The 23,564-nt window shown below is 38.9% G+C and overlaps 2 protein-coding genes across 2 annotated transcripts in view; both read right to left on the reverse strand.

Annotated features, from left to right (window-relative positions):
* Positions 1-5: 5 nt before the first annotated feature.
* On the reverse strand, positions 6-5,252 carry LOC108115174 (DNA polymerase alpha catalytic subunit). The gene is made up of 6 exons (XM_017226494.2): positions 4,905-5,252; positions 4,652-4,846; positions 3,559-4,574; positions 900-3,451; positions 363-841; positions 6-257 (listed from the first exon to the last, which is right to left on the reverse strand). Exons 1-6 carry the CDS (start codon positions 4,918-4,920, stop codon positions 61-63), a joined length of 4,455 nt encoding a protein of 1,484 aa, XP_017081983.2. The 5' UTR covers positions 4,921-5,252; the 3' UTR covers positions 6-60.
* A 674-nt stretch (positions 5,253-5,926) lies between these two features.
* LOC108115155 overlaps positions 5,927-23,564 on the reverse strand; it is a 52,660-nt gene continuing 35,022 nt past the window's right edge. Inside the window, 2 exon segments of the mRNA XM_017226464.2 lie at positions 5,927-6,649; positions 6,842-7,256. Of these exon segments, the coding sequence (XP_017081953.2) occupies positions 6,896-7,256 (361 nt within the window). The 3' untranslated portion in view covers positions 5,927-6,649; positions 6,842-6,895.

The raw sequence follows: 23,564 nt of genomic DNA on the forward strand, positions 1-23,564 counted from the left end.
TAATGTTTGTTTTGTAGTATTTTTAATGGAAATTCTTACAAAGGCTAGTTAATTAAAGACTTAGACGACATCTGCCAAAGTGCTAGCTATTAAATCATTGTGGGGACTCGGTCTCGGCGGTTGCAAAGACATCAGAGCCAAGGTCCGGCCAAAGATTTTGCTTAGCGAGATAATCACGTAGGCGGAGGTCTGCAGTTGCTGATCCACCGTTTCGTAAAGGAGTTGGTAGGCCTGCTCCAGCTCCGGCGTTAGGGTGGCTATAAGAACAGAAAACAACAAATAATATAATATATTGTTCCGAATTCTACGAGATCTTATGATATTTTCCTTTGTAATGAAAGGATTTCCCATGCATCACTTACGTTTTTGCTGCAGCTGTTGCTTGCCAAGGTCAAACATGAATCGCAGGTAACAGAGTTGATTGTACAGGTCCCGCTCCGTATACTGACGCAGCAGGCTGCCGTTTTTGCACTTCGGGCACCGCGGTCGATGCAACTCCTTCCTCAAGGTGTGGGTCCGCGTGTTGTAGTTACAATCCGGATGATCGCAGACCATCCAATTTTTGTAGAAACGCTGCACATACCGTCGAATGGAGAGCTGCAGCTGATTGCGGACGCTGGCCAGGTATTGAACAGGTGCCGTTTGACACTCAGAATTTGAGCATTGCTGCAGAACGGCTATGTGAGAGTTGCTGGCTCCAGGACGGAAGGCACTGGCCATCAGCTGCTTCGTCTTACAGGCCACGCACTGGAACCGGAAAGGTTCGCAAAGGCGGTACAACTGAAGGGTCGTTTTGAGGAGGGTCTCGCTCTCGGACTGCTCGGTGGCCTCTCGTTGGACTCTATGGATGATTTTTAATTTATCTTATTACGTAAAAATGAATATAGTGAAATGCGTACCTCTGAGAATTCTGTCGGAACTTGGTGGGATCCATGCCGAGGCACTCTGCAATGCGACTCGCATCGGTTCCTTCTAGCACCTCCACCATGCGCGTGACCACCGGATGTATCTGATGTCCCAGATAGTAAATAGTGTCCAGCTGAAGCTTTTTATCCTCGCTGCTCTTGAGCTCATCCAAATGATAGGCTCGCTGCATGGCAGCATTTGTGCTGCCATCCAAGCAGATAACATAGTCCACCATATCCCCCTTCTTGTACCGCCTGTTGCGCTCCCGATTCATGCGAAGAGCCACCTGGACATGGGGTAACGAAGCACTATTCGGATATTCCTGAGGAGCCCGCGTAAGCTGCTTGGTGATAACGAACAACGGAAGAGGTACTGCACCTTCTGCTATTTGATCTTTTATCTTTCCAAGTTGGGCATGTACTGCGGCGATTTTTTCTTCCAGTGGCTTTTCGGATAGAACCTCATCGAGAACAGCTTTTCCCACCATTACAGCCAGCTGAGACCAATCGCGACGCACTATATCCAGACCTTTGTGCTCCTGTTCCCTCTTCAGGTTACCCTTAGAATCCTTGCTCAACTTGACAGCAGCATACTTCTTTTTCTTCAGCAGCAGCAAACAGCTAAAGACTCCATCGATATCCAACTCCAGCTGCTTGTACAGTTTATTTACATTCTGCTTGATGCTGTGGCCAATCTTGTAGACCTGGTCGTAGTCTGTTATATTGGTATTGATCATAATGGAATCCGTGTCACCATAAACCACGTCATAGTTCAGCTTTTGCACGAGCTGCTGTGTGTTCGTGAGGATTTCTCTGCCTTTGTGGGTAACCAAAGCAGCCAAATGCTGGGCGAAGAATCGTGAATGGGCGAAACCCAAGCAACCATACATAGAGTTGGCTGTTAGCTTCAGCGCCATCTGTCGAATGTGGTACTGCATCTGTAGTTCAGGAGAAAGATCAGGTGCTGCCATTAGCTTCTTCACCTCCTTTCGCGACTCCACAAGACGCTTCAACTGGAGAGGCAATATTCCAGCATCTGCTTTGGAATCTGGTAGAGTGGGCAACTCGTCCGCATCTACGGGCTGTTGGACAGTGGTGAAGCATATGTTGTACTCCTGAATTATACTTGGATACAGGGAATTAAAGTCCATTAAGAGGACAAACTTTTCGTAAAGACCACGCATTGGTTCCAGAACCAAGCCACCAGCATAGGCTGCCTTCTTTTTGGCTGTCAAAGTAGCATCGGCACCAGCTAATGTGGCGTCTAAATCTCCCCGTTTTGTGCTCGGCTTTTTATCCGGCACTATGTAGTTCTTCTCATGGAAAGCATGTAGAAGTAAGAACTCATTCCGTTCGGATCGACCTCCTTGAAGGGTTCTGGTCATCGTATTGCCACAAATATTGGTGATTTGCAAAGCCAAGGGCATGATATTTAGTTCACACATCAGCCTTAGTAGATAGGAGTTATCCTGCATGGTGAGGGATATGAGCTTGGTGATACTCTCTCCTTTCTCGTACATCTCTAGAAGATCATCGGCATTCACATCCATTCTTTCAGATTCCTTAAGCTTCAGGACCTGTTTACACAGGGTTTGGAGATCATAGGACCTGGCCCTTATACACTCCTCCGCTGAACGCTTTACATCGCAAACCATCCTACCCACAAAGTGATCCAATAAACGCTTGCCAAATGATTGGGTCATTCTAAGACGCCCTATTCGGGACCATTGGGGAATCTTCAGGGCCACAATTTGATCGGTAATAACATTCAGCTGACAATCCATTGAATCAAAGGTCACAATGAGATCGGCATCTATCTGTTGGTACTGGGCCAAGAACCAACTTAACAAGGCTCTTTCCGAATCGTGTTTGTATATTTTGGTGGACTTATATTTGGCTATCTCAAAGTTCAAGTCCAAGGGCCAACTAACCACCGCTGGACGAGTCAAAGCACACATATGTCGATTGAAAGCGGGCTGCGGAGCAGGACGATCGATATGGAATCGATTGTGGGTCAGCATCGAAATCATGCATATCTCATTCCTTGAAGTTTTGGGATTCATTGAGGTGCGCACATTGAGTGCTAGTAGAGTAAGAGGAGGTGGTGGCGCTGGTTTGCCTTTATCTTGTACCAATTCCACATTTTTAGGCTCTGACACGGTTACCTCCGTTTTACACCAACTCATGGGCACTGGGCTAACCTTAAATCCACTCACCTGCAACCAGCAGGGTCCCTTGATTTTCCTTTCTAGGAGGAAACGTTCCAAGGCGTTAGTAGTGGCCCCAAAAATATGCGCTATGGAATTATATTTCTTGGTTGCCGACAAATTGGGCAGCGGTTTCTTGCCATCGTAGTGAACCTCTAAGTAATCACAAGATTGGGGAACTTCAATACCAATGGCGTGGTGGGCAAAACTCTTAGTCACTTTGCGGGATCGGAACGTGTCCAGTTTAAGGGCGCTGGCCACCTCGCTGTCAAACTCCTTGTAGATATCTGCCACGGTAACCATTTGCTTGGTAGGCTCTTTCGAAATGGGATCCAGTAGCTATAAAAGTGATTTTAAGGATTAAGATTTTGTAAAATAATATACTCCGTATACTTGATATTCTTAGCTTTGGAACTTTTTGGAAATCTTAACTTTATAATACTCACAAATTGTCGTGGTAGCAGATAGAGCACTCGGTTGATATTCTGCACCCGCACGCAGACAGACACTCCATCGGCAGTTCTTCCAAAGAGAAAGACCTCGCCGGGCAGCTTAACTGGATCCTCCCAGGCTTCCCAACACCAAAAGCGAAGCTGTTTATCGGCGGAGATGGGTGATTCTTGTTCCGCAGTGAGCACGGATTTTTCAAAGTCATCATCCATTTGGCAGATAGACTCCCAGTTGCTCAGTAGCTTGCTCATGTCCTCCGGCTCACTTTCCTTTGGGGAACCAGCTGGCTCCTTTTTGGGCGTTACTTTTTCGACGACTTTTAATGAGGATGTTTTCTCAGCTGCTGTTTTAGTTTGGGTAGTCTTCTTGGGCTGCTCCTTCTCCACATCGAATTGGTTTTCGTCGTCATCCAGACAGCTGAAATCCATATCATTATCGGAGAAGGGATCTTCCGTTGCTTCTTTGGCAGGTGGTTTTTCAGGAGCAGGTTCCTTCTTAACCGTAGGAGTAGAGAAGAAGGCCACTTTTGTGTTTGGAACTGTGGCCTTTGGTTTAAGGATGCGCTCCAACATTTCATTATCACTACTAGCCTCCGCTTTCTTTCGTTCCTGCTCCTGAACTTTGATATTGTTGAGGAAGCTGTTCATGTAATCCTTCGCTGCTGCGGCTTCGGATTTTCGCGAGGAAACAGATATTTTCGCCGGCGCTATAATCTTTTCAACCTTTTCAGATGTGCTTGCAGGCTCTTCTTTGATCTCTCCCAGAATATCAGCTAGGATATCATCATCTTTGACACTGTTTTTGATGTCCACTTTTTTTGGAACTGCATTGCTGAATAGATTCTTGATTGACGCCTTTCCTTTAACAGGTTTTTCATCTTCACGGGCTCTTTTCTTTCCGTGGGGTGCAACGCCCTTTTTCTTTTTAGAGTCTTTTCCCTTCTCTTCGTTATCAGAGTAATCATCTTCATCCTCGAAGAAATCCCGAAGATCTTCTGCATAACCAGTTCCATCTGAGAAAGGGAAAGATTATTTAATGTACCACTGTTCACGTTTTTGTTATGGGTGCTCCTCCAGATCCTTTTTTTACCTTCTTCAATCCAATCGTCGCCGTATTTCTCCTGCGCCCGCTTTGCATATTCTCGCTCGTCCACCACATCGTATACATCATCAACCTGGTCTTCCACCTGGCATTTGTTCTTGGTTCCCTTCAGTTGTCGAAGTCTTTCCATTGCTGCGAACCTGCCATTTTTGTCTATTCGCTGACGCTTGGCGCGGGGACCAGCTATAAACAGATTATTCTAGTAAATAAATTTTAAAATAAGGCCATCTAAAATACTTACAAGGTGATTCGGACATTTTAACTAGATATTTTTGATTAAATTCCCCGTGTTGTGCCTCAGTTTCATTTATTTTATGGCCAGGGCTGGAGCGTATTGAAGCGGGATTGGCGGGAATATATCGATAAAAACCAAGCGATGAATTAGGGGCTGCCAGACTTTTGCGAGTTAAAATATTGAAGTTAGCAGATGGAGAACATTATTTAAAAAACACCGATTTAACAACCGTAAGCATAAGCAATACTTATAATTAGTAAATCTTGACAAATACAAAACTTTTATATTCGATTATTGCTGTAAATAAATTGAAATTGTAGCTTAACAATAGGCGCGAAATATAATTATAAATGGCAGCCCTGTTATTCAGCCCTAGGCGCTGTTAACGTTGAACGTGGCAGCACTACTGTTAGTCGTTAACAGCGAAGTTTACAGAATGTTTGGCGGGAATTCAAGTTAGCAACCTAGTGCGTCGGGAGGCGAATAGATTTTATTGGATTTTAACATTTTATTCAAAAGAGAAACAACTACTAGCGGTCTTTTTTATTACAACAAAATCCACCGACTAAGCGCAATTTCACAACTATTAGCACATAACTAAAAGTTCTGTTATTTTCTGTTAAAATATTAGCTTGCCAAGCTAGTAAATTTGAAGAATTTTTGTTTTTCTAACGCACAGTTCATGCTGTAATTTTTTCAGTGGGCAATACAAAAATTCTCGTTTCGTTTCTATATTATCTATTTATTTTAATATAATCATGACAGCAGATTAATCCAGAATTTACAACAGTGTCACAGCAGTTGTATTGCAGAGATAGCCTAGTATTAGCGATTATGGTATTTATAATTTTATTAATTTTTTAATTTTTTAAATTGAAGCAAACAAATTTAAGTAGATTTCAAATTCAAATTTTAGTTTCTGTAGAATTTAGAAACTTAAAAAAAATGTTTCTCTCTTGATGTTTTTTAAATATAACCCTTTGCAGTTGTAATCCGCTTGCAACTCCCAATAAAAAGACAATAGTTGATTTGGTTTTATCTATATTTTATTTATCATGCATAATATTAGGCTTAAATAATATACTTTATCATACTTTAAATACAATATACAGCAGTTTTGCTTAAAATTTGTGTGGATTCGAAGGTGTTTTTCATTCCCTATAAAATAATCAATGCAAAATCATGGTTTATATATATACACACATACACAAAACAGACTTACATATTACATGAATACATATATTTATGACTATATTTGCTGTTTATAATTGTTATAAGCAAAAATTCATATATATTTACAATTTAAAAGAAAATATTTAGAATTTCTGCATTAATAGTCTTTATTTTTTTACAAAGTTTTCAGGGTGTGTTTGTGAGGAAAGTGATTGAAAGATGAAAATAGATGGAAAATACTGTTTTAGTAGAGGGTGATCGAGAGGAACTATAGGAAAGTTGTTGAAAAGTCAGTCTACCAAAGGAAAATGTATAGTAATAGCATAATTAAGATGAAAGCAGATAGAGATTTGGGGTCTTTGAGGTATTTTCTTCAGCTATGGGGTGTATTATTCATTTCTATATGGTTTTTATTATTTTCATTTCAAGCCACTGACATGGCACAACAATTTATGTTTTTTTTTTCGATTTTCAGGAATTTTCTCCACTTATGATTCCCATAGTTTTGGCTAAACATTTAACAACAGCAACGAATATAAAAACAACAACAAATAATGGTTAACAAGTGCAAGATGAAACTGCAAAGAAAAAAGGGAAACAAATGAAGAAATTAATATTTTGTTAGAATTATATTGAAATTAAAGTAACTAAATTGCTACGTTTCATATATTATTTTTTAAATGTTAATATTTAAAAAAATTGCTATTTTTATTTTAAAGTTTTATTGAGATTTTATAAATTTATACTATTCCTTAAAATAAGTTTCTCACCTTGCTCTGTGCCTGCACAGATGCCACAGATGCTAGACCCACTGTACGCCTTTCTCACACCACCTGCACGGTGGCAAAGGCACTAAAGGTGACCTTCTTGGGGAATTCCGGTCCGGGTGAGCCACGTGTCTTGATCACCGGCTTGAGGGGCTGTCGGGGTTTCAGGGAGAGTAGTCCGGCGGAGGCGGCCAATTCCCTGAGTCGCTGGGAGAAGCCGCTGCCAGAGTGTCCGGATGTGGTGGCCGCGTTGTGATGCTCCAGACCAGCACAGTCCAGAACATCCAGGCCGTTGTTGGAGCGATACACCTGGGCGGTGGCAGTGGGATAAACCGCCAGATTGGTGCCACCGACGCCTCCTGTCGCTGAGGTTGATGAGGTTGCCGTTGCCGTAGCCGCTGCTGCTGGTGTTATGTATCTGAAAAGGAATAAATAGTTTCAAATTAGACTTGATGATAGTAAAAATACATAATAACTAAAGTTGTTTTTTTAAATATATGAGAGAATCTCAAAACAAATAAATGGATTTTCCCTTTTTAATTTAAGAGTTTACAAAATGCATACTGAAATAATCTTATTATTTTATATAAAGTTAAAAAAATCAAATTAGCGTGAGCATTAGCACATGAAAAGAAAAAGTTTAGTACCTACGAGAAAAATGGTTGCACGTCATAACCAACGAGTGCGAACAAAAACCTATTCAAATAGGGTAAGGAAATATATTCCCATATCGTTATCACCATCTGGATGAATGGATAAAGAAGATTGGCAAGGGCTGGGCGCTGATATTACTCAGCCTGCTAATTAATTTATTTTTTATTTGAGCAGAAACTAAATCTACACGTGCCGGGTGTGAAGAGATCACCCCACATCCACACAGAGGTGTGTCCCAGCAGGTCGCACACAACTGCGAACTCTTGGGAAGGATGATGCCCAGACTTTTGGATTCCCGTGCATGGCAACAGCTCTGTTCCGCTATCAAATCGCAGATATATATATTCATGATCCATCAGTATTTTTTTGTGTGCCAAGTAGGCTTTGTTCAGGCTGCTCTTGCTGCAACGCTAAAGACGCTAATCAATTTGTTTATGAGCTGGGCTTTGCTTTGGGCTACTTTAGTTTATATATATAGTATATCTATATATTTATATACAGATCTATTTTTTTTGTGTTGTCTTGCAAAAATATATATGCAAATGAGTTCACAAACAGCAGCCTCGTTTTTTTCTTTTTTTGAGATAATTGTTTTGCCGCGAACTGAAATTGTTGGGTAAATAAAGTGTGATGAAAAATGAATGCCAGATGAGACATCAATACGCCAGTAAGGAGATCCGAGTGCTTGATCATTCAAGGGGTATATCCACTGTAAGTCGAAAGTAAAGCCCAAAAAATGGGTAACTTCCACTTGGTAATCATTGAGATTCAAGTGCTGAGGTTCATCTGGGTCTCAAGGGATCTTTGTAATTGGGTTCATGAGAAGCAAATATTTACACAATTGTATAACATATTTATTTGTTATTTTTCAGAAATTTGAATGGGAAAGATCGATCGTTTGAATCATAGGGGAAAGTTATTTGTTTAAAATGTTTTTTTTTAACAGAAAATGGAAAAAAATGAACCTATTTACGATGAATCTCTTCCTAAGATTCCATTTTTACTACCAAGAAAATTTATTTGGAATTAATTTGGCTCTAATTAGTTTGTTTATTTACAAAGTCAATTTACATTGTCATCCCCAACAGCTTCGAAACAAAACAACAAATTATAATTAACTTATTTGTTTTCATTTTTTTTGATAATATTTACAAATATTTTTATTTACCATTTACAAAGATACTTAGAAATTCGGCATGGAAAAATATTATTTTTATAGTTAATATATTGAATTTCAAAATATTTTTAAGCCACAAGAAACCTTATTTGGTAAGGGTATTTTTCGGGCATAAACATTTAATTGCCGTTTGCTTTTTTGGCTTAATGACTGTTGCTTTTGGTTTTTTGTTTCTGTGCTTTTTACGATAGATTCGGCATTCGGCATTGTTGGGTTAATTGTGGCAATTATTTTGGCAATATAATTTGCTTGTTTGATGTCAATCTCAGCCACGCTTGCCCTTAGACTGCATTTGGAGTGCAATTTTTGCACTTAGATCGTAACTAGCACGAATTAGCATAATAATGCCTCGTGTCTGAACTTCCTAATGAAGTCAAAATTTGAATGTCATTTTAGTTGTTTAGTCTTCCTAGAATATAAACCCATTTAGAATATAAATTAGACTTAAGAGGTTTCTAAGCCTCGAATACGTTTTGCATTATCCACGATTTGGCTTATCTCATCCATAGGCATTATCTATTACCTGTTTAGGAATATATATCTATCTAGGTCACAGTCGCAGTTGGAGTTAAAAAAAATCTTAATTACATTCATTAAATTTGTTTGCTAGGCTTTCAATGGAGTTTATTGGTTTCATTGCCCGCCTTTTCATGCCCTTTGCTCAAGTGCTCGAACCGTGTGAATTATCTTCGGGTTTCGTTTTTTACAATTTTGTTCATCTTTTCAGCGGCCATTGTTCTTGTATCTGTTTTTTTTTTTTTCATTTTTGCTGAGGCTGCGCTTTATGTGTATATAATTAAGCATTATCAGCTGGGAGTTGCATTCAAAATGTATTTTGGTCGGTGGCTTTTGTCTTGGTCTGTGTTTGTTTTCGCTTTGGCATTGAACTTTGCTTTGACTTTGAGTCTTTGAAGCATTCAGAAAATCATAATTAATTATAATATTATAAACATCTTCATATTGTCTGGCCCATCTACATATGACTGTCTGTCTGTATCTGCCAGTGTGTGTGAGAAAATTTCTTGCCATTTTTCTCACAATTTACAGTTGAAGGGGAATTTTTCGTTGAGTTTTTTTGTTTTTCAGGCATTTTATTTGTTTGTTTTACTTTTCGGTATTTGTAGCAATGTCAGGGGAAAGTACAAAAGCCAGACTCCAAATTGTTGCAGTGGGAATGATCTCGAATGTGTCCGTAGGAGAATTTTAATTAGGTGTCCCAGGGTCTTAACAAAAATTTTAATGAACTTTTTTAGGAATTTTTAAATTGGAGTTTTCGTTGAACAAATTTCAGATATATTTAGCTAGATAAAAAGGATCCCTGTCACGCTTGCTGTTAGCATAACATATTGATATATATCCTAAGCTTAAAAACATCTTTTTTCTCATCAATGTCATTCTTAATTCTAAAGATTTCTATTTAATTTAGTTAATTTATCCATTTCTATGCAGATAAAAATCGCTTGTCTACTTTTTTTCACAATAATGCATTCTTCTAGAGAGCTCTGAGCCCGCCAGCACTTGTCCAATCCCATAACTCAGTTCCCATGCATCTCCCACCCCTCCCCCTCACAATTAAAACGCATCCAAATTGGCTTAAAGAGTTGCTAATTTTGACCCAATTCTCATCGCCTGTCTTTTGAGGGGGGGAAGTGGGTTTTATGGGGGATCAGACCGGTTAACTTAATAAATCATAGCTAATTTCGGCTTGCCCAAGATGTTTGTTTGCTTCCCCATTTTATTTTTATTTATGCAGCTCCATTGACTCCGTTCAAGTTCAGCGAGCGCATAAATTTAAAGCCAATCGAAAGGGAAGCGCAAGTTTGGCCAAAAATAAAATTGAGTGATTTTCGGTTGAGGCAATTTAATCGGTAGATCAATGAAATTGATACCAGACTGGCAGTTAATTTGATGTGGCAATCTCTCGGCCGCGTTGCATCCGCACAAATATTTCAATTTTGATGTCACGAAGTTGTCAAACTTTTGACAAATCACCAAAACAAGTTTCGCCGGCCAAGTACTCGCAAGTTGGCCAACAACACGCGGCGGCGGCGGCGACGATGCTAAACATTAGGCAAATGTCTGGTATTATAATTTGTCAAATGCTCTCGACATAAATCCATCAAACGGAATCAATAGAAGAGCAAAAAGCAAACAAATTGCATAATAAATCCAAATAAAAGCCAGGCTTACCCATAAATTGGGTAAGAGTTCAAAGGAGAAGGGGAAGCACAGGTGTGCCGATAAAGAGGGGTTCCTAGATGCACTGGAAAAGTATTATATAGTGAATTATATAGGTAAACAATGTATCTTGAAGCTATAAACCATTATATATTTTTAATAAAAAATGTATAACAGTTTTTTTTAGCATAAAACCATTTTTAAGAATGCTCCATTTGTATGACACTTTGGAACAATTATTACAAACATAATGTTAAATTTACCCATTGATATAAAGGAAAGGCAATAAAACGGTTCTAAGCCCGAAAAGCCCGATAGTATCGAGTACCACAGGTACTTTGCCTGCTCTAGAGATATCTAGAGATATGGCATAGAAAAAGCTGGGGAACTCAGGCAGCTGCCGGCTGTCTTCTAACATAATTACATATTTTTACTGTTGCAGTTGCATCTTCTTTATGCGGCCTGTCTGGTACTTCCCCCTGCCACCTGCTCGCTGCTTGTGTGGCATGTTAAGCAGCTGCCCAGAAAGTGGCAAAAAGAAAATATATAATAACGAAAGAAACGAAAACAAAAGAAGCGCCGCACATGCGCAGTTTCACATCCGCATCGCTTTCTTCCCCCTTTTTCGGACTCCGCTAGCCCCCTTGGTCCAGGGCCCAACAATTGCTTTATTTTGAGGCAAATGAAAAGCAATTTTTATGCCACAATTATCCGCCAGTGTCGAAGAGGAAGAGGAACGCGAAGTGCCAGCCTCCAGTTCGTTGCCTGAGTCTTTTGTTTACCATACGACACAAAAATATTCTAGAAGAGCCTGAGGATGGCGTATGGTTGGCATGGAAAGTGTCGCAAGCTGCACAGATTTCAGGGAGAAAATGCTGGAGGCACAGGTTTTACCTATACGTTGTGTTTACAGTTTGACAGTCATTGAAACAGATTGTCCAACATTAATGGGTAGTAATTGTTTTCTAGTTAATAAGATGATTAGTGGAAAGTTACATTCTAATTACAATCATTTAAAAAATTTAAGTAATTACATTCTAAAGTGTCCAAAAATATAATAATTGAAATAAATACGTAAAGAATCAGTTAAAAAAAAGTTGTTTCTCTAGCTTAAAAATAAAATTACCAAAAATATTTACACCATTTTTCAAGAAATCATTAAAAACCTAATAATTTCCATCATTGCTTTTATCCAAAAACCAATAACAACGCCTTACAGTCGATACAAGCTTTCAAAAAAAAAAACACTTCAATTTTGTTTTGCTCTGCTTATTTGGTAATATAATTTATTTGGCATACTTTAACCGACTTGTTATTAGCATTGACTGGTTCTAACAGCCCGCTGTTGTTCTGCCGCCTGGGCATAAGTAATGTCTATATAAAAATATATATCGCATCATTTGGCTCGACTTTTGACATTTTCAACCGATTAGCGCAGAGAGTCGCATCGAATCGAAACACGTTTTGATCGCGTCTCAAAAAATATTCTAATATTAAGCATGGGCGTTCTCCCTTTTTATTGTTGGTCTGAGAAAACCGATCACTTGGGGCGCCGCGAAATGTCAAGGTTGCATGTGGCACAAGACTTTCATGCTGGCTCGTCAAATAACCATTTGTGATTTCGCAACTATGTAAGCGGCGAGAATTTCCAATTACAGTGGCCGAAGGAATAGAAGATGGCCAGCACAAAGCCCAAATGGATCTCTGATTGTTTAGCCAGTCATCGCCCCGAAGATGACCAGACGTGTATAGAAGAATACCGGAGGGCAGGTAAGGCACGAACTGAGGCAAATCTTTCACACGTTCAAAGCTGTTTGCGAGGGGAGTACGAGTAATCCCCACTCTGCCTCGTCTATTGTGCGTCTCTCCGCCCCGACCATTGAAATTGTTTATTGAAATCGATGATGAATGATTGAAAGTAACTATTAGTTGCCAGCAGTTCGGGCAGTTGCTGCTGCTGCCGTTGTTATTATTGAATTTGCTGTCGGAAGCAATTTACAAATTGTTTTGCCAGACAGCAGTTTCTGTTTGATTTTTTCCACTTTTTTCGCTTCGTTTTGCTCGATCTTAGAAATTTCTTATAGATTTTTACTTTTCTTTTGCCTTTGAAGTTCAATAGCAGTTAAAATGCTTCAGAATAAAAATAAAAAACATAAATAAAAGTCTTCAACGTGCGCCAAGTGAGTTAACAACAACTTCGAGTTCGTTGCCTAAGTCTTTTGTTTGGAAAATAAAAAAAGGGCAGGGGAGTTTACATTTTAACTGATTACAATATTATTAAACATATAAATGGATTTTTTCGTGAAGACTGTATTTTAATAATTAATATAAAATTAATAAGTTTATAAAATTACTTCCAATTTGAGTTTAATGTGGAAAAACTAAAGGAGTAAATATGGCAGTCAGCTACATAAGTAAATAATCCACAAGCTTGCAGAGAAAGCTACAAAGTCGAGCTAAATCTTAATAAATTTAAAATTACAATGTTTCCAGGCGCTGGAAGGCGTTGTTGCTGGTGTAAAGTGATAAGTGAGTGATTAACACTGGCGAATTAATGAAATGTTAGTGGATGTTGGGGTATCGAAGCGTGGTCAGCAGCACTTGATCTCGTTTTACACTCCAGTTACTGGGCCACAGAAAAACCAACTTACTCAAAACTGAGCTTTTCACTCTCTTTGCCGCTCAACAGAAAAAGTTGATCGAACCTTGAAAAATAGGCACTTAAACCATTGTGATTGCCCACAAAAATTGTGATTCGAAGAATAGAGTCTGGCGAGCAAAACAAAAAAGACGGAAAACGCCTAAAAAACCTTAAGGTTAGCATTACAGACGACCAGCAAAAAAAGGCTAAAACTAACTACCTTTGCAACAACAAGGGGCAGCGATCAAAGCGCAATAAAAAGAAAATACAAAAGGCGCGCAAAAATTCAAAGAGCGACGGCTGTAAGCAAAGGAGAACAGTTAGTTTGTGCACTGGGAGGAAAGTTGTTAATATTTAATGACATTTATTTTTTATGAGAAACATTTTAAAATATAATATATTTACAAATATAATATAATATATTCTTTTCAGAGATAACAACTTTTTTTCTAGTATTTTTATTTCAAATATTCTGAAAGAAAAAACATAAAGTATTATATAGAGAAAGATATTTTGAATAAAGAATGCTCTAATGAATGTGTAGGTATTATTATTATTTTTTTCCCTGTGTACTTGTACTTTCCGAAGCTAAGGGCACCCAGCAACCACCGAACATCAAAGTCGAAGCCAGCAACGTAGCTCTTTTATGAAGTAATTAAAGCGCATGAATTGGCCAATTGTCCAAAAGTCGGGATCCGAGGCGTCGTACAGCAGGTTGATGTGAATTAATTACTGACCCCAAAGCGCTGGCAATTTTCCAGGTGCTAGATGCCGTTAAAAGGCTTCGCCGGCGAAAAAAGACAGTCTTGGTGTTTCAGTCTCACCGAGCCTTAGCCTTAGATTCAGCTTGGGCTGGGTTTGTTGGCTACTGTTCAGTGCCTGGAGATGCATAGATAAGCGACCGAAGATGGAGCAGGATTTTTTTGTGGAGGAAAAAGTTGATTAGGTAAGCGACGGGCGAGTGGCTGTTATGAACGGTTCTTTTGGGGCATAGATTAACCCAAATTAGAGATAAGTGCGACAGAGGCTTTTTAAAGCAGATTTCAGATAGCTAATGGAGAGGTCATCAGAAAGATGGTAATAATTTAAGGCGAAACTGTGATGAAAAGGATTTTGTATCTCCAGAATCAAGCTATAAACTTGAGATATGGGTGATCTTAATATGGAACTGACTAAATAATAATCAAAAAGTGTTTGCAAGCCAACAGTTAATAACTTAAAACAACCTTAGCTTACAAAAATAAAACCAAATTTCAACATAAGTATTTAAAGTGAACCAAAAATTATGTTGAAGCATCTAAGCCAAGGCCTTTTTGCAGCACTTAACTTCCAGAGCAAAAAGGCTTTCCTGTGGCAGTGATTGGGCAACGTGGTAGTAGTTAAAAATACTTTTCTTTATGTCAGCTAACTGCTATCAAAAGGCATCGAAGAGTGCATCAAAACAACTTCCGCAAGTGGTTAACACCTTTCAAAAGTAAGACTCACACCCAAAACCCGTACATTCAAAGCAATTTTAAGTTGCAGCCGAGCCGCGACGCACCATTCTCAAGTGTTTCCAGTTTTGAACGGAATATCTGGATATCTGGACATTTGCATCTCGAACGTCAAACGTAAGCGGAAGAAGTAAAAGTTTTTTAAAGTACTTTGCTCATAATTATAACCAAACAAAGGAAAGAGAAGAAAAAATCAAAACACGGCAGTGAAATTGAAAGTAAAACAAAAGTGCTGACAAAAGGCATTCAATCATTTAGATATGGAAAGACGTTGAATGACAGTTGTCTATGGGTTTATGGCCATGCGGAAGTGGTAACATAAGGAAGCTACCCTCAAGCTCTAATGAAAATTCATGATGAAAAATCAAAAGTCCATAAAAATCAATTAACATTTATGCCCGATGACAGTTTTTGATTTGTTTATGAGTCAAGTGGGTTCTCCTCATTCCATTTTTCCATTTCTAAAGACTGTTTGGCTGACAGTTTGTATGTGTGTGCGTGGGTGTGTGCTTTTTTATTAGCCACTTGGCATTTTATAAGCAATTCGCAAGCTTTTTAACGCCGACTCTATTACGTTTGGCAATGTCAAAGGTGTCAACCCAGGCAGCAAAGGTTCTCTTCCAGAGTTATGAACAATTAAGGCAAGTAAGTAAATGTTTGCCTGCTGCGGATATGGTTGATGCTGGCAGTCTTAGCGAGGTTATGAATTATTAATAACTGATTTAAGCTCTCAGATGCAATGGTAAATTACCTAGCCCCTGCTAGGAGAATTGATTTTAATAATATTTATCTTTATGGGTTTTCAAGAATTTAAATGCAAATGTTAATTATTATATATTTTAAACCTATTTAGCTTTATTCAATTTAATTTAATAAATCCAAACAGGTTCTTGCGCTATTCACTCATAATTGTAGGTAATAGAAATATTAATCATAAATTTGTATACATTTTTAGTACAGTTCTTAAAGCAGCCATCTGAATTGGTAAGCAGCTCTTAATAAGACTTCAATATTTTACTAAATATGGCTAAATATATTGTAACTATTTACTCGTAGCTTTAAATAACGGAAGTGCAAAAAAGGTTTTATGATTTTATGTACTCTTAATATATTTATACAATTTCAGCACTTCTTGATAATAATTAAACTTACTAAATATTTCGTAACATATTGTAATTAAAGATCAACCTGATCCCATTTAGTTTAATAAATAGGCACAGCCTTTAATTACATTCGTCTTGCGCTATTTATCCATAAAGAAAAATATATAGTTTAAAATCCCCCGCTGCCAATTATAATTTATAAACTTTTGTTTGCATTTCCCAACAGCGGCAACGCCTTTATTTATTAACTCCCGTCTCTTTCGGCTTCTCTTTTTTGTTTCGTCCAAAACTAAACTAGATCCCAACTCCCAGCACAAGCCAAATCACGACACTATCAATTAGAGACACCCAACAAGACAATTGTTTAAATGTTTCACAAAGAAATAGCAAAACTAACTCTTGTAACTCGTTAGCGGGGCGTGTCCCTCTCGTTTATCATTTCAACTTCAAGTTTCGCAATGAAAAAAAATCCAAAAAAAATTCAAGAAAATAAAGAAGAAATAAGCAAATAGTTTTGTTTTTGAGACCGTGTATTGCGGGCAGAAATAGAAACCGAAATTGCTCCAATTTGTTTGGGAACTTTTGTTGAAACTTTTAATTATGCAAGTGGACAGCACCCACAAAAGCATTTTTTCTTTTTGTTTTTGATAATTTGCATGAAATTAGCTGCAACGGGGAGTCATAAAAGTGTGCCCCACTAAGGAAGGTTAGTTGGCAACTTTTATGGGGCTTCGCCTTCCCAGCCCGAATAAGGGAATTATTGTTTGTCACACTGACTCAATTCTGCTGCTGGCCAACTTGGCCACTTGACCAACTGAGATCTCGGTGAAAAGGCTATGAAAACGAACTGCAGATGGGAGAGACCCAGACTGTGTGACCAGTATGTTGCCATGCCCTCAAAACATTTGCCAAAGAGGCAGTCAAGTGTACTTGTACACCCTTGGATCCTCCCTCTCTACACAGAAAGAAAATATAGACATTAACTTGGCTTATTTTTTTTTTTAATCTATACATTTTTTCAAAATAAAATCTGCGGCATACTGATAGTTTCTTTGGAAATTCAGGAATATAATTTTGTATTCTTTAGTTTTCCATGAAAGAAGTAAAGTTGCCGTCTTGACTTCTCTCCCAGTGCAGCTTATAGATTGCACACTTTGCTGTCTAGGTGCAACCTGTGGCACCAACGCCACAGAGGAGACACAATGCCACTTGCCGTTGGTTGGCTTCCTGCTCAGAAAGTCCAAACATGTCATGGCCTGACTCCGAGCCTCCAAGTCTCCGACTGACTGCCTTTCCCAAAGACACTTTGCGGTTTTTAGCTCTGCGTAAAGACGGAAAGTGTTTTTTCTTGCTCCTCACCTTCTTCCTACCAAGCGCCTTTTTGCAAAAACATGTCAGGGCGACACTTTGACCAAGTTGCAGGTTTCTTTTTTTCTGCTTGTGTTTATAGACAACAACTTGCAACTCGTCGTCGACAGCAGTGGCAATAACAACAAACACAGCGACAGTCGAAGCCAGCAACAACTCAATGCCAAAAGTGCAATGAAGAGTAAAGTCAGGGTTAGTCCAAGTACAGAAACTCAGGTAACAGACAGACTTTGCATAGTTGTCAATGTGCCTCTGTTGAGGTCTTCGTTGTTGGGAAGCTCCAAAAAAAACAAAAACAACAACAACAAAAAGTTAATGTTAAAGTTAAAGCCAAGTCGGGCTAAAAGAGTTGGCCAAACATAAATAACCGCAAATTGAAGGTGTGGAAAGCCCCACAATAAAGAAGTTAAACTTATAGTTTGTCTGGAAAATATTTGCACGCTTTATAGCCTTGTTCCACTAACGCATTCATTCATTATGTTTGTATTTTAACATAACTTAATATGAACATGGTTTGTAATTCCTGTCTGAGCTTGAAAATCCATTTTATTTGGGAAAGTTTAAGTGAGTTTTTCCTGCGACAAACTGCCACTTTCACGAGTAAAAATGTATAAAAAGTGGCAAATGGGATTATTGACCATGTTTTGAATAACATTTTGTTTTTCCTAAAGATGCCAAATTTAAGTTGTAAGTAAGTAGATCTATCTTTTCAATTGATGTTTAATAACTCGATAGTTTCAATTTCAATTTCAAAGCCGATTGAATCACCCAAACTGCTGACTCATTTTTACACAATATTTGCTGATGTGATTCGATTTGAAAGCCGGCATTAATATTTGTTTAGCTGCTCACCTTTTTGTAATTTATTTAAAAAACGCAGACCGCAAGGCATCGTATTTTTAGCAGAGAATGGAAAATAAAGTGAGGTGAGTGCAAAGTTAATTTATGTACATTTGAATAGGTTACAAAACGAAATTGCTATGAGATCATAAAGTGTTAATCAAGATTTTTTATAAATATTTAAATTTAGGTAAACTTTGTTCTTAGGCACAACCCCAAAATGAAACCCTAAGAGGATCGTTTAATTAAACATATGCCTAAGCTGCTGTCAATCTGGGAAACCCTTTCATTAAGGCCAAAAACACATTTGCATATCTAAAAAACCAAATCAAAGAAGCCAAAAGAGTGAAATGTGTGCCAACTGGCCAAAGCGAAGATTCTGATGGCCAGAACTTGTGGCGTGACTATTAGGCAATCGAAATACACATTCGGATATTCGCATAGATCACCCATCATTACCCACACGCAACGCCTCTAAAACTGTAAATGTTACTTGCCTAAAGAGCCAGCAAACACAACCAGCAAGAAATAAACAAAAATAATTACAAACAAACAAAACGGTTGCCGGCTGCCAACTGTGATGGCGCTGTGGCAGTGGAAAAGCGGGTCAAAAAGCAGTTGCAAATGTTAAAGTGATTAGCACAAACGTTTGCCAGGCCCGCGGGGCGAGGGCCAAGCAGGGCAATTAGCCAAACAGAGGCTGCAAAAAAAAAAACAAAATAAAGATGAACATCATCAATGCGAATGGATCAAGACGGTATATGTTATATACGGCCAGATGGATGCTTTCTAGGCTAATAGCGCACGAAAGCCCAGGGCATAAAGGTACCTAGTTGGTTCCTCGGAAAAGGTTTATGCAAATCACCTGAGGCCGGGCCATCTTCTTCCGCGCCACCTGATGATTTGACAAATTCCGATTGGACCCAATAAAATAATAATAGAAAAAAAATTACAACTTATTCTGCCCCCTGCCCAGTAGCTGACCATGACAATGCGATGCTATCGAAATGGGAAAAACGGCTGAGAGAGGCCAGAGAGTTGGCAGAAAAAGCATCACGAATGGAACGGAAATTCCATGGAAAAGCTGAAAACTAAATCTTTTGATCCAGCCCAACCCCTTCCCGGCTAAATCAAGTCTAATCGAATGAGCCAAATCTATTGTTGCCAGCCAAAAAAAAAAAAAAACAAGCAGCAAAATGTTTCTCTTTTTTTTTTTTGTATTCAGAGGCAGCCTTTAATGGTTAAGCAGTTTCAGTTTCCTGTAAAAAATTTGTACAAGAGAAATATTTTGTTGTTAAGCAAAAATAGATCTGGCCAACTCTCTCATCCAGCAGCCCAGCACACGGCCAATGCCAAAAGGAATGTAAAGTGAGAGGGGGCTGTAACCGTAGCTGGACATGAACCTGAATCCGAGCTCCAACTTTAGCTCCAACTCCAACTCCAAAGTCGAACCCGAATCCGAACCGTTAAAAGCGTAACAACAAGTGCTGGCCACAATTTATTGGCCAAGCGTGTTGAAAAGCCAAAGCACAAGCCACGGTTTCAGTCGCAGACGAGACGACAACATCGTCAATGAGCCACTGCTTCCCCCTTCTCTTCCATCCCCTCCTTCGCCTTCCTGTCTTTCTCTTTCTCCAATGGCCAATGAATGGAATTTCGCTGCATCTCAGCTGAACTTTGCTAACCTTTTCAGCTAGCCAGGAAGCCAATTGCCCATTTCACCGGGATACCCTAACTCCTAGAGAAGTTCTGATTCGGTGGGTCTGGAAATATGTTCTGGATTTAGGACTTAATTTACTACTTAAGAAGATTCCCTGTACGAATATAAGAAGAACATCTGTTTTAAATTTAAAAAATAAAAGGGTTCAAGCGGTTAATAAAGTTGTTTAATCTTAATTAATTAGAAGATAAGTTAAGAGTTTTTACTTAAGAACCCTACTATTTAGCCCACAATTATTAGAGTATTTCAAAGTTCTTTCTAAGTAAAATTCTTTCCTCAGATAGCAGTTTTTTTGCTTTACGTGCTATCAACATTAACATTTATCAACTGCTACAGTTTTTCACTGGCCCCTCCTTTGCCCCGCTCTCTGATCCAGCAAACATTTTAGTTGGGCGCAAACTTGCGCTAATGATAATGATGATACTGGACAGGGAGTGGAGAGGGCAGAGGGATGCTCTCTCTCTCCTGGAAGTTGTTTACCAAGTTGCCAAATGGCCAATTCGCTTAGCTAATTCATATTGGCAGGCCGTTTGTCTTTATCGCCGCCTGCCATCGCAGACGGAAATTTATTGATAGCCAGTGAAAGGCTTGGGAAAACTAAACTAGAGTTGAGCCAACTTGAGAGCCCAGGCCAGAGCAATTGAAGCATTATAATTCACTTCATTAATAATTTATTCTGACCCACATTTCCCCTTTAAAATCTAGCCAGGCTGATCAAAACCACAAAATAAAGGTTAAATGAGATTTTTCTCAGGAATGTTTTGGCTACCTTTTTGGCTACGATTACCCTTTACTTGGAACAAATTTTAAAATATCTACGTTTTTGGGAAATTGTAAAAAAATAACTTAGTCTATCAGGTACAAGTTTGTATTATTTTCGGATTTTTTAGATACATTTTCCTTTTTTATTGTAAAAAGTGTCGCGCAATTGAGGTATAAACAGGCAGGCTAAAAAAATCTTTAAAAAATATTTAACAAATAACAAGTTGAACAAATTGATCGAAAAAAAGTATGGCCCAAAAAATCATTGTTTAATAATAAATAATTCAACTCCTAACCATTAAACTAACAAAAATTTTTCCAGGGCAATGATTCGTCGAACTATATCAGGTCTTATGTCTGCCTATGTTTTTTGCAATAATTAAAGCTCATCTTCGGAAACCGTTTTGTGACTAATTTAACCAATAATGAAGCGTGTTCTGTGGTGATTAGAAGTTGCACCAAAAAAAGAGGAACCCCCAACGGAATATCAGTAGAAACTAGTGGGGGAAGGCGGCGGATGGAAAGCGGGCCACAAATTTAACGCTCATTACGCGCACGGCTTGACGTGACCGTCGGCGGTGACGCGAGATTCGTGGGCAGCAGTTTTTGTTTTTGGTTGCCCAGGGCTTGCCTGCCTCACCTGCCCCAAAACGATGGAAATTTAGATCCATTTTATGAGTGGAAACTCAACAATGTTTTGGCTATTAGTTAGAATGTTTCTAATATACCTGCTAGCACATGTGTGTTGTTGTGTGTGTGTCTGCTGCGGGGGAAGCTCAACAAATTGAGGCTACTGTTGCACACGAAGCCGCCATCGAGGGAACTTTGCCACTTCACTCCTCCAAACGATCTGTCTGCGGTTCACTGGAGTTCTTGGTTTTTTCTTTACTTTTTTTTGGGGGGCCCTAATGAGGCTTGGCTATTGAGTTATGATCCTACAATTTGCCGGAGATACTTAAGATACTTGGCGGACCACCCGGGCTAAGCCATTTGCCACTCATCAGGCCGCCCCAACTGTAAATCTCCGTGGGGAATGCGGCGGAGGAGTGCTCTTTGGCAGAGTTCTTGTCAAGGCGGTGGATTGGAAAATTACCGGGCCAGAGGTGGGGGCTATTTGGCTTTTCCTGGCGAGTCAAGAACTCTTTTGTTCTCATTAAGGTCTCGGCTAAGATTGGAGGCTGTAATCGACGTTTATTATTTCTCAGAGTTGGGAAGGCATTGGTACTACGTACTGACTTTTAAAAACTGTTTTAATATAAGGAAAGGAAAAATTCATTACCCACTACCACTTTAAAATCAACATTTTCGACCATTAGAAATAGGTTTTTAAAAATCAATAATGATGTAGTTCCATCTAGTGTAGTTCCTATACCTTTATGTCAGAGTCATTCTCGTGACCTTCTCTATAGAGAACCCCCGAAAGTCAGCCTTACTATATTTAGTGGCTCTACCCATTCCACATGCTCACACACTGCTGACACACTTTACATTGATTTACCTTCGTTGAGAGCCTAGAGAAATGCCTTCGAGAGGTTTCCACGAAAATGGACTGGGCCTCGTTTGGGCCACGTTCACTTTGGCCCAAAGCGTGCCACTTGCTGGGGGCACATGGGCTGCACGAATTTTGGCGACTGTAACAGTTGCAACCGGCGACTGAAGCGAACGGGAACGCCCCATTGTCCATCGATTGTTGTAAAAAAATAAATAAAAAGACTTTTAAAAAAAAAAATAAACTGACTCACGCGCTTTTGTGTCTATGTTTTTGACCAAAACACCTGTTATTCTACAGGGAGAAAAATTACGATTTAAGAGCAATAAAATGTATACTACCAGAAAATCCGCAATTCTCTTAAGATAAATATTTCTTGTCTGTGCATGCAGTAGCAATATCAGCTAACAGCAGCAGTTGCAACTAAATATATGTGTCACACATCGAATGCCGTTGCCTCGGGAGTTTGCATCTACCTCTCGAATTGCCCAACGCACCGAATGTGGAGCAAGCGACACAAAAACATATTTAGTGGCTCCGCCTAATCTTTTCTGGCCACAAATCTGTCCGCCGTGTCTATATAGTTATATATGTATATAAATATATAGATGTCTGTGGGGTCTTTATGCAAAATGTCAGACACCAGAGCTGCACTTGTCTTCATGTGTGAGCCAATAGGCATAAATTTGGCTTAGTTAAGGGGAAGGAGAAGTGACGATTTGAGGTGCGTTGATGATGGCTTGCCAAAAGGCACAGTGGTCTTCGAAAGTTATGATATGAAATTATTCTTGATGGAATTATAAATGTTTAGTTTTAGCTTGTTAACAAATGATTTGGTTGGTGATAATGATTTAATTTTTGTTTTATGTAGTTCATATAGTTCTTTTTCCAAGAAGTATTCAAAGCTAGAAGTTATAGTTTATGATATAGGTTGTGTATTGAATTTAAGTAGACTTTTACTTTATTGTTTTATTTTGATTAAGAAATTTAGGAACTTCAGATGATTGCCAAACTCACAAGGAAAGATTTTGTAAAGATTGTAAAATTTTTTGAAAGGTTTAAATTTTGTAATTTTCAAATTATTGCACTTAGCAAATGATTTATTTTTTCTTTAGTTTTTTTTTTTTTTTTTTTAATAATTTACCAAATTTGACCCACTGTATTTGGTCAGCCAAAGTTGCGTGTGTTGTTGTTGACTTTGTGTTGCGTGTTGCAATATCTTTTGGGCAAATGAGTCAGTCGCCAGTCAGTTTTGTTTGCTTTGCTGTTTTGGCCCGACTCCGACTGCCACTCTGACTACC

This window comes from Drosophila eugracilis, unplaced genomic scaffold, assembly GCF_018153835.1.
Source record: "Drosophila eugracilis isolate 14026-0451.02 unplaced genomic scaffold, ASM1815383v1 contig_974, whole genome shotgun sequence".
NCBI lineage: Eukaryota > Metazoa > Arthropoda > Insecta > Diptera > Drosophilidae > Drosophila > Drosophila eugracilis.